The 12,316-nt window shown below is 34.1% G+C and overlaps 1 protein-coding gene across 1 annotated transcript in view; it reads right to left on the bottom strand.

Annotated features, from left to right (window-relative positions):
• Positions 1 to 12,316, bottom strand: part of TMEM232 (transmembrane protein 232) — a 250,664-nt gene that overhangs the window by 207,688 nt on the left and 30,660 nt on the right. Inside the window, 4 exon segments of the mRNA XM_024743356.1 lie at positions 1,856 to 2,010; positions 4,268 to 4,367; positions 9,716 to 9,873; positions 11,680 to 11,806. Of these exon segments, the coding sequence (XP_024599124.1) occupies positions 1,856 to 2,010; positions 4,268 to 4,367; positions 9,716 to 9,873; positions 11,680 to 11,806 (540 nt within the window).

The following is a 12,316-nucleotide window of genomic DNA, read 5'->3' as shown; positions in this document are numbered from 1 at the left end:
TTGTTTAAAGGAAAAACACTCAAATCATCACTATATTAAGTTAAGCACAATTAACTACACACAGTTAAGCACAATTAGTCAGCATAAGCACATCCTTAGATAAAAATTATTACATTTAACTGCCTAAGTTAAAGTGAGTTCCTAAGTATATTTTTCAATAATTATTATTTATGTTTGCATGGCTCTTAATAATTTATAAGGCACATGCTTTTTTGCAATCTTCACAACAACTCTGTAGATTAGTTAGGGCAAATATGACGAGGATGATGATAATGATTATGGTCGTGGTGGTGTCTTTTTATTTTTTTTTGAAGTTATTCCTTCACTTCATATATATATATAAATATATATATATATATATATATATATTTTTTTTTTTGGCTGCACCACACAGCATGCAGAATCTTAGTTCCCCAACTATATATATATATATATTTTTTTTTTTTGGCTGCACCACACAGCATGCAGAATCTTAGTTCCCCAACCAGGGATCAAACCTGTGCCCTCTGCAGTGGAAGCGTGGATTCTTAACCACTGGACCGCCAGGGAAGTACCCAATGGTATCTTTTTAAAGATAAGCAAATGGGGATTTGGAGAGCTTAATGGACCTACTCTGGATCAAAAAGTCAATTGGTGAACAGGCCCTTCCTCTTGAAAGTCAGTGCTTTTCCTGTTGCTCAGTATCTTAGGTTATATATTTATTGTCAAAACATTTTTGAAACTTTAAAACAAGATCCTTTTTATGCATGAAGCAATGTGTGTTTATTAGTAAGCATAACCAAATGGTTCAAATGGCTTAGTATACGTCACTCTTTATATAAATGGCTTACCAAGTTATGAGCCAAAAAGAAAACACTAACTCCTAAAAGGAACACAAATAGATGTGGTTAAATGTTCCTCCTTATAGACTTAAATTTTAGATAGTTGTGGAAAGGCCCAAGGGAAGCACAGGGAAACTGTGAGGCAGCTCACAGGCAAAATTATTTTAAAAAAGAATTTTCCTTAGTTGTTCCAACTAGCATCATATTAAATGCATTTTTCTCCTTTTTAAGAAATTATTAGAAAAACATTTCTATTTATAAATTATAAAATAATAAGTATATATAACAAAAAATAAAATAATAAAAGAATCAAGGTTTTGAAGTGTTCACTGCTTTCTTTTGGAATATATGTGAGAAAAGGAAATAAAGGCATTACAAGCCCCAAAGATTGAAGTTTGACTTTTGAAGTACATCAGGCTATAAGGTATATGAACACTGGAGTTCTGTTTGTATAATCATAGCTTATTACATACCAAGGAATTATATATAATTGGGACAGATAGTTTTCTCTAATGTTGATCATTGATATCTAAGTTAGAAATTAAAAGGAGATTTGTCATATACCAGGTATTACTTTCTCAATTTTGAACCATTAAAAAAATATCAGTTGATTTTAATAGCATATTAAATGTTATTACATATGAATCATGGAAGCATAAAAATATCACACTTGCTCTCATTAACAGCCTGTACTTTACACACTCTCCCTTTAATAAAAATGTAATATCTTAAAATGTTCATTTAAAAGTCAATCTAAATTATGTTGCAATTTTTAATTAATCAGCTGAGATGGAATCGATAAGGAAGAAGGTATTATGGCATTACTCCATTTAAAGTAGTAGCGGTGGATACTGATGCCCCGCTACTGATCCTACTAACTACTGTCTAGGAAATGTGCACGTGACTTTAATGTCTGTGCTGTTCACTCCTCCCCTGCAGCTAAATTCATCTTCAGCCATGTTACCGAATTAGCAAGCATGATTATTTAAGCAGAGTAATCTGATCTGATTCGTCAAGCGCTAGGATATACTCACCATCTCAGAATCTACATTCTTGTCTTCCACAGGGCTAAAAATTGATTGAGAAAGGAGTTCTCTTTTACATACAATTTCCATGATTTTCAGAATACACCGCACATTTGGAAAGATGTTTGGATACTTGCAATATAATTCTCCAGGGAAAGAAAGTGTTATTGTAAGAAAAACAATTTGTGAGAAATATTTCATTAACATCTCACACTGCATTTCATTTGTCTTTTAGTTACTAAAATATAATTAAATTCAGTACTCAAGAGGCTGAAACTGCTGTGTATTTCCCCATCTATTGAAGATTAATAATGTTATGTGTGACCCCTGGTGGTAGAATAGAAAACTACAAGGTAAATAATTCATGCATAAGAGTTTATGTAATTCAGAACAGCAATTACATAATGGTTGAATGCCCAATTAAGTATAGTTACTACACAACAATCCCTGGAAACTTCCAGCTGAAAATAAATCAAGTCAGAATAGATACTATTCATAATGGATAATCTGATATTGTAATCAATGTCATTGCTTTTAAACCAACATTCTCCAATTTAATTCTTTTCAAGATGTCATTGTTGTTGATTTTTTAAAATATATAGTTTAACCACAGCAACAATTATGTCATTTAACATAGGACTATGTGGTATTTAACAGAACCATCTCTGTGCTGTCCTTTTTATAAACTTTTAAACAACCTTTGAGTTTTAGTCCACCGACACAATGGAAAAATTAGTAATAACCACTCTTCTATTGGATGGCTGTATGGGTAGGTAGTAGCAGTAACTAATAGCCTCAGGTAGGAATCCACCTGTTGCTGAACATGTAGCCTCAGTAGGGCTCCACTTAACAGCATGTGATAAGAGGGCAATATCTTAACCTTATATGAAACAAAATGTTGGTGTTCTTGCGATATATCAACAATAACAAGCCAGTGTAAGAACTTGAGGTTTTATACAAATAATCTTTCAAAACTTATTTGCCACCACTACCTGAATATTTGATGAATCACTATGCTGAACATTGTGAGGAGTTAAAAGAGGTTTATAATGTAATGAAGAAAGAAAAACAAGTGATACGGTAGACACAAACTCCTATACTGTCAATCTACAGCCATGCCTTGGTTTCAGACCCTACCAAAACTTGTATCCAAAATATTTGCACTATTACCTTCTACTCCCCTCCTCTATGGCTTTTCCCATCAAATATTCCTCCCTTTCTTGCATCTTGAGTCTCTTGATTTCTTATCCTACAACATATTAATCTTCTCCTCTTTTGACCTTGCTTTTTCATCCAAACTATTGACATATTTCTCCTTCCTTTCATAGCTAAGCTTTTTAAAACAGTTCACCACCTTTGTCTTATGCTTAAACTTTCCCTTCACTCTTTGTTTACCTCCAATCTGAACTTTGCTTCCACTCGGTAATGCTCCCAAGAACAATGACTTTCTGACTTCAGAAACCCATCACCCGTCTCAGACCTCCTATTGTTTAATGATTTTACAGCTCTTGATAATGTTGATCTTCTTGCCTCTCCCCTCTTTGGCTTTCTATATCATCACTCCCTCTTTTTTCTACTAATTCTTCTCTACTGGTTGATGTCTGTTACTCCAATAATCTATTAAATGTTTATGTCCCCCAAGACTCTACTACTAGAATAAATTTCTCCCCACCACCACCTCCCATTCCCAGGTTATCTCATCCACGTTAACAGTGATGACTGTCAAATGATCCATGTTGATACCCATGAAATAAGTGATTCCCAGGCTTCACTTATTTCCCTAGTTCCAAACCTCTGTTTCCAACTGGGTGTATACACCTGAGTGACCTTCAAATTCAGTATGTCCAAATGTTTCTCCAAAATTTTCTCAGTTTAGAGCACCATTATCTTGACCTTATTAGTCAATATGTAAAATATAAGATTCATCCTGAATTTGTCACTTTCCCTTACATATAGCTTAGATCCAAGGGATCACCAAGTTCAGTGTTTCTTATCTCCTAAACACTTTTCAAAACTATTTTACTCTATCCATCCCCATTTTAGAAGTTCATACCTTTAACATCTCTTGCCTGTACGAATGTCACAGATAATGGACCCCCTGAGTCCACTCTCTCCTTACTCCAGTCCAGCAACTACATCACCACTAGGGTTACCTTACTAAAATATGAATTTAACTTTCTTGAAATCCAGTGAGTTAGATATTACAGATAAGAAAACTGAGCCACGGACAAGTTCATATGGTTAGTTAAGTAGGAAATTTAAAAGTAAAACCCAGTCTCACCCAGAAGCTGTGCTCTTCAGTACTGCACCTATTATCTTTCACGAAAAATAAAATACAGCCTATACTCTTTATAGTGATAGCCTGAGCTTCTCAAAAGAACATAAAATATTTATAAATGTAGAAAATAAAAGACAGTCTACCGTATAACTATGGTTGAAGCCTAAGTAAATGTTGTTTAAAACTTTTCAGGTGACCATGAAGGAAATACATAAAAAGTCGTAAGAAGACCAAATAGCCAATCTGTCAAAAAAGAAAGAAAAAAGCATTTTTGTGTTGCATCAATAAATGTTTAAAAACCATAAGGAAAATAAACCATTTTATCATTACATTTGCTTTTGATGAAACAATTTCAAATTCATTTGAGATTGTATGCTTTTGAAATAACTTTAAAACATTTGTATCAAGGTTAAAATACTGGTTCAGAAAAAAAAATTCATAAATCTTTTCTCCATTACATATAATGACCAATACTGAATACTATTTTGTTCTATGTCCTTTAGAACATTATTTTTCAAATTGCAAATCATGCCCCTTAAGTGAGTCATGAAATCAATAGAAAGGGGATTTTTAAGTAAAATAAAAGAGAAAATATCATAGTACGTTGCACAGTGCCTTGTCTCAGTATATAGACGGATATGGATTACAATCGTTTTGAGAAATATCCTGCCTGTGCATAGTATGTTGTACTGAAGTCCCCATTCCCTCATGAAACACACACACACACACACACACAATGTCATTACTAAATACACACTTTCATATCACACTTCTGTGAAGTTTAAAATACATGTATAGTTAAAACTGTTTTACATAGACAACAGAAAATTAAATATCTGCAAAAATATATAAAATTTCACAGAAAATGAGAAAAAAAACACACACTATAGAAATAAATGGAATGTAAATGCCTAAATTGCTAAATCATAAGATTACGGAAAAGGACCAAATAATAATAATAACTACCATTATATCACTATCAAGATATACATATATGCAAATCCTCTTAACATCTTAACAATAGTGCAGGGTATTATTAGAGCTACATGTAAAAAAATAAAATTAAATTCAAAAGATGATTCTACCAAGTCTCAGTGCTTCACCCAAGACTATTCAGCAAATAAGTAGCATTACTGGAATTCAAACCCAGGACTGTGTGTTTTGCATCAGAAGACATGAACTTTCTATTACAGCAGTGATTTCCAAATATTTTTCTCAAAAACTTCTATCATTAAAATAAATTCTAAGAATGCACCATGAATATTTGTAAATACATCCATAAATTATAAACATGCACCATTTATCGACTTTTAAAAATAAATAAAATGTTTATGTCATGCCAAGGGATCTCTTCGTATAAAGCACTTTGATACAGTACTATGCTTCTCCAAGAGACTGAAGTTAGATGAGAAGGAAGTGGAAATCAACAGATCATTTAAAAGAATATTGCAATACTCTGAGAGCATATTAAAGTTGGAAATAATAAATTCATCAGAAGAAGAAGAATTTAAGATTTTGCAAGGGATCAGAGAAGGATATTGAAAGCAATACTTTAAAATTTTAAAGTGGGTCTGAAGAGAAAAATACATAATCAACATATCAGTTTGCAAAACTGCTGTATTATACACCAATTTGGTCATGAGTTTCACTTTATCCAGAAGTGAAACTCTATACAACTATGCTTGGAAAAATGGTTTTAAAAGCTTTCATCTGTAATATTCTGAAAAACCAGATTTTTGTTGAAAAGTCTGCCAGTCTTTAAGGAATTCTGGAACTTTCTATGCATCTGTCCTCATGTTTCATTTGTGTACATACTCTCTCTGTAGGTTGACAACTTAAGCTTTGCCTCCTAGAGTAAATTTCTGCTTGTCAGTTTCTTTCCCTGCTACCCTGTCTTTTCTTCCTTTATTCTTTCACCCCCTTCTTTCCTTCTCTTTTCATCTTTTGTTATCTTCATTTCTCTGTTATCTAACCGTGAAATAGAAATGCTGAATAATATTTATTATGTATTACATTGTAATAGTTAGTGATGTGTTTTATGTTCTTTATAGAAGATTGTATTCCTTTGTAGAAGATTATATTCCTATCTAAAATATATCAAACCGGGCTTCCCTGGTGGCGCAGTGGTCAGGAGTCCGTCATAGGTACAGAGAACAGAATGGTGCTTGCCAGAGAAGTGGGTGAGAGGTGGGAGTTGGTGAAACAGGTGAAGGGGGTCAATAGGTACAAACTTTCAGTTACAAGATGAATAAGCCACAGGGATGTAAAGCTCAGCATGGTGACTATAGTCAATAATATTGTGGAGCATACTTGAAAGTAGCCAAGAGAGTAAATACTAAAAGTTAACTGTGGGAGCTTCCCTGGTGGCGCAGTGGTCAGGAGTCCGCCTGCCAATGCAGGGGATGCGGGTTCGAGCACTGGTCCAGGAGAATCCCACATGCTGTGGAGCTACTAAGCCCGTGCGCCACAACTGAGCCTGCGCTCTAGAGGATGCATACCACAATTACCGAAGCCCACGTGCCTAGAGCCCATGCTCCACAACAAGAGAAGCCACTGCAATGAGAAACCCACACACTGCAACGAAGAGTAGCCCCCGCTCACCACTAGAGAAAGCCCGCGCACAGCAACGAAGACCCAACGCAGCCAAAAATAAATTAATTAAAAATAAAATAAAATATATTAAACCTACTGTTGCTTATATATTATTCCTATACTTTAATAAGTAGACATCAGTAGTTAAGATTCTACACTCAGAGGAAAACAATGAGGAAAGAATGCACACAAAATTGGAAAGTAAGTAATATTAGGGAATCAGGTATTTCTGGCTCTTCCCAACCCTGAGCTACATACTTCTTTGTGAAAAGAGAAACAAAATGGTGCGTATTAAGATGAGTAATGCCTTTATGGCAATACCATTAAATACACCATTCTGTCAACAAGAAAAGATCAAAAGGGAAGTTTCCAACTGACGGTTAGATATATAATGAAATTCCTACAAAGACAGCAGGATAATTGAAATGGCTTCTTGCCTGAAATCAAAGGCACTTATAAAGCATGCTGATTTCTACTAGCTAATTTACATTATCTAGAACAATAAAAAGTAAGCATTAAAATTAGTAAATCTGAGAGCCAAGGTAAGTGAGTAGAATCATAGCTGAGAGTCCACTGGACTGTGGGTTTCAAAATCTTCTCTGCTGAGATCTTGGGTAATTCACTTAGACTCTCAATGCCTACTAGTCTGTGGAATGGTGGATAATAATAGCACCTACCTTTTAGGACTTTTGCAAAGATTAAATAAGTTATTATGTCTAATATAGCTAAAGCACTGATCATTGTGCAATGCAAATAGTCTAAACATCCAGATGAGAGGATACAGGCATCTTTTTAAAATTCAATGAATCCATGGTATACGTAAATTATAAGCAATATGTGCAATGGCAAAAACTTTATTTTATAGCCATTTTTTTGCTGGCAGAAATATAAAAGGCAAGAAATGGAAAAAGGTCAGTAAAGGGGCTGAGAAGGAAAGGAAAGAAAAGCCACTTTCTCTATGTTTTTCCACTCCACTCTTTTTCCATCATAAACTAATATACCCATCTTTTTGTATTATATATAAATTTGAAATCCCAAAATAATTATATAAATATAAGCTCTTAAATATCGCCATAATGAACAGTTTGGGAAATAAAGAGGAAAGAAGAAAAAGACATTATAATTTTACTTGTCTCTTTGCCTCCTGTTCTTCTAGCAAAGCATCAGTTCTTTGCATGTTCAATTTCTGTTATGTGTTCTCTGTATCCTGCCTGGTGTCCATAAGTCTTTTACCCCCAAACATATCAGAGAAGATCTAGACCTAATTTATAAGGTCTGAAATACATATCTTCCAAAAATGCCGTGGCTGACTCATGAATATCTTCATGCTCATTTTCTAACAGTTCATAAACAAAATTAAATAAGGAGAAAATATATTTTTGCAAATAATACCATACTTAATTTCAAATGATATATATACACATATGTCAATTGAGATATATACATATGTATATATTTCTTTATTCTTAAAATTCTTCTTGCTTTTCTTTGCAATAAAACCATTAGTTAAGCTAAATTTCTTTGACTAATAATAAATTTTGCAGCAGGCAACCTTGATCATCATAGGAAGTAGAACTATATGTCTTCTAGGACCTTATGAAACAATGAGCTACATAAACATAGTTTCCCATCTTATGGCTCTAAAATGACATAGAATACTGAGAGAACAACTCATCTTCTCAAATCAGGCAACAATTTAAGAATTATCAGTCAGCATTTTTAAATGGAAAAGTGGCATTTAGCAATACTTAAAATAGAGAGGAAAACATTTCTCCAAAGAAGATATACAAATTGCCAACAAACACATGAAAGGATGCTCAACATCACTAATCATTAGAGAAATGCAAATCAAAACTACAATGAGGTATCACCTCACACCGATCAGAATGGCCATTATAAAAAATCTACAAACAATAAATGCTGGAGAGGGTGTGGAGAAAAGGGAACCCTCTTGCACTGTTGGTGGGAATGTAAATTGATACAGCCACTATGGAGAACAGTATGGAGGTTCCTTAAAAAAACTAAAAATAGAACTACCATACGACCCAACATTCCCACTACTGGGCATATACCCTGAGAAAACCATAATTCAAAAAGAGTCATGTACCACAATGTTCATTGCAGCTGTATTTACAATAGTCAGGACATGGAAGCAACCTAAGTGTCCATCGACAGATGAATGGATAAAGAAGATGTAGCACATATATACAATGGAATATTACTCAGCCTTAAAAAGAAACGATTTGTAGTGAGGTGGATGGACCTAGAGTCTGTCATACAGAGTGAAGTAAGTCAGAAAGAGAAAAACAAATACCGTATGCTAACACATATATATGGAATCTCAAAAAAAAAAAAAAAGGTTCTGAAGAACCTAGGGGAAGGACAGGAATAAAGACGCAGATGTAGAGAATGGACTTGACAACACAGGGAGGGGGAAGGGTAAGCTGGGACGAAGTGAGAGCATGGCATTCACATATATACACTGCCAAATGTAAAATAGATAGCTAGTGGAAAGCAGCCACATGGCACAGGGAGATCAGCTCAGTGCTTTGTGACCACCTAGAGGGGTGGGATAGGGAGGGTGGGAGGGAGACACAAAAGGGAGGAGATGTGGGGATATATGTATATGTATAGCTGATTCATTTTGTTATAAAGCAGAAACTAAAACACCATTGTAAAGCAATTATACTCCAATAAAGATGTTAAAAAAAATAGAGAGAGGAGAAAAGCTATATACACTCAGAAATAAGTGCAAACTTGATTTTTAATTAAATGCTATTTTCTTACATAGTTGGTGAAACTGTATTTTCTCAACTACCTCCATCTGCATATCAAGCAATAATGTAATGTCCACATTTAGAGGAGATTAAAATAAGCTACCAAACGAGAATATTCTGTAATAAAACCAAATGGTCTGTTTAGCTCCTGAAACAGATATCATGTGGTTAGATGTACTACATGTAGCAATTAAAACACATTAAAATTATTTTAAAACTTACCTTTGCCAGCTTTATTTCAACTGAGTATAAGTACGTCTTTAGGAATGCATCACAACAGAGTCTATACAAAACTGATTCCGCAACAAAAAATAAGGCAGGCAGATGATCGTAATCAAAGGTAGCATGGTCCAGGGAAGCATAAAGCATATTTAAAGTTTCTGAAATATTAAAAAGTATAATTTATAAATTATGCTGCTTTTCTACATACTACAATTAAGTCCTCTAATTAACTATTTTGCTCAGTCACCAAGACCACATTGTGGTTTTAAAATCTTTGACATCCGTCCCGTCAAGAGGTGAAGTCTATGCCCCCTTCCCCTTGAACCTGAGCAGGCCTTGTGACTGCTTTAACTAATAGAATGTGGCAGAAGTGACACTGTATGACTTCCAAGTCTAGATCAGAAAAGGCAATACAGTTGCCCCCTCTACCTCTTTGTCAAGATACTACCTTTGGAATTCCAAGCTGCCATGTAGGACATTCAACTACTCAGAAGTCACTAAGCTGGAGAGACTACAGAGGTGGGGGAGGGCAGGGAGGGGGAAGAGGCAAGGAGAGAGAGAAATGCCCTAGGAGCTCCACCTCTTCCACCCGACACAAAATAGATCACTAGGCTACATATATAATGGTGGGGAAATAGGACAGAACTGGATGACAAAAGACAGTGGTCAAGATAAGTGCTATAGAAGAGAAAAGTAGAAGACTAGAAAATCAAAGCAGAGGAAATAAGGCCCAATGGAGCTGAACAAGGAAGAATATAGCGCTAAGGCCCTACAGAACACTGCACCTCATGTCATTATAGGCATAACTCATCTTATTCACTTTGATTTATTACGCTTTGCAGATATTGTATTTTTTACAGATTGAGGGTTTGTGGCAACCCTGTGTCTAGCAAGGCTATCAGTGATACTTTTCCAACAGCATTATTTTTTAATTAATGTATGTACATTTTCAGACATAATGCTATTGCACATTTGATAGACTACAGTATAGTGTAAACATAACTTACATGCACTGTGAAACAAAAAAATTAATGTGACTCGCTTTATTACAATATTCACTTTATTATGGTGATCTGGAACCAGACTCATATCTCCAAGAATGTGCCTGTACAAAGACTTTGAAGCGCTTTCATGAACAAAACCGAGGTTTAATTGACAAAGAAGAGCAAGGGGCTGCTGGTTGCTGGTAAGCCGAGATTGTTTACTTCAATATCATTTAAACATTTAATAGGGTCAGGCTGTGGATAGCACTGTGATGAAGTGCCATAAAGGCAAGTTAAATACAAAATCATTCTTACTCTTCCTGTTGCTTGAAAGCTCCCAGATAGCACTACAAAACCCAATTTATAAGGGAAAATACTCTCTGACCTCATACGGTTAACATTCTAAAACTCATTTTAAAAGGCATACACATAAAATTTAGAATAATGTAGAAGAAACTTTATTTCCTTAAAAATGTTTTTTAATTTCTTTTTTAGATTGGTTGGAGGGTGGTTTAAAAGGAGACAGAAATACGTGATAAATGAAAAGGTAATGAGTAAAATGGCTGTTTAAAACAAGTGAAAAACAAATGGCCATTTGGTTAATGTTTTATGAGTAAGAATTATAAAATGCAGAAACGAGTTTCTGTAAAGTATAGTGCCTAGTGTTATTGAAAATCACTAAATGACATTTTATATTACTTTTTAATTAGTTACTAATTTTAGAAAAAAGCAATAAAGACTCTGCCAAGCAAAAGTTTTTAAAACAATTTTGTAATTAAAAAGTTAAGCAGCCAAATTCATAAATTCAAAATTACAAAAGGACCTTTCATAATGAAACATTGTCAGGTATTTCAATAGAGGAAGGCAGATTTTCCTTGGCTCCTGCACAATTTCTAAATATTAAAGTTCTCAAATTATGCCTTCACTTCTAATCTAGAAAACACTTAGGGTAACTAAGAAGAGCTTAGTTAGAGGACATACCATCTTGGATTTCTCCTTTGCACTGAGCCAGATATACTACTTCAGTCCATGTCACAGGAAGATGCACATGCCTCCCAGTACCTAAGGTTTTGAGACCCAATTTCCTGTTATGTACAAAAATGTACAGCTTTTAAATTTAATATATATTTACTTTTATTATCTATATTTTATTTATTCTATTATTTTATTATTTAAAAGTTATTAATATTTTACTTGTTTTTATTGAATATAGTTGATTTACAGTATTGTTTTAGTTTCAGGTATACAGCAAAGTGATTCAGTTATACATATACATCAATAAATATATATTCTTTTTCAGATTCTTTTCCATTATAGGTTATAACATGACAGTGAATACAGTTTCCTGTGCTGTACAGTAAAAGTCCTTGTTGTTTATCTATTTTATATATAGTAGTGTGTACCTGTTAAACCCATACTCCTAATTTATCCCTCCCTGACACTTTTCCCTTTGGTAATCATAAGTTTGTTTTCTATGTCTGTGTGTCTGATTCTGTTTTGTAAATAAGTTAATTTGTATTATTTTTTTAGATTCCACATGTAAGTGATATCATATATTTTTCTGTCTGACTTACTTCACCTAGTATGATAATCTACAAATCCATCTATATTGCTGCAA

Source organism: Neophocaena asiaeorientalis, unplaced genomic scaffold (assembly GCF_003031525.2).
Source record: "Neophocaena asiaeorientalis asiaeorientalis breed wild unplaced genomic scaffold, Neophocaena_asiaeorientalis_V1.1 scaffold26, whole genome shotgun sequence".
Classification (NCBI taxonomy): Eukaryota; Metazoa; Chordata; class Mammalia; order Artiodactyla; family Phocoenidae; genus Neophocaena; species Neophocaena asiaeorientalis.
Note: the sequence above shows the minus strand (reverse complement) of the source record. Positions and strands in the feature narration are given on the sequence as shown.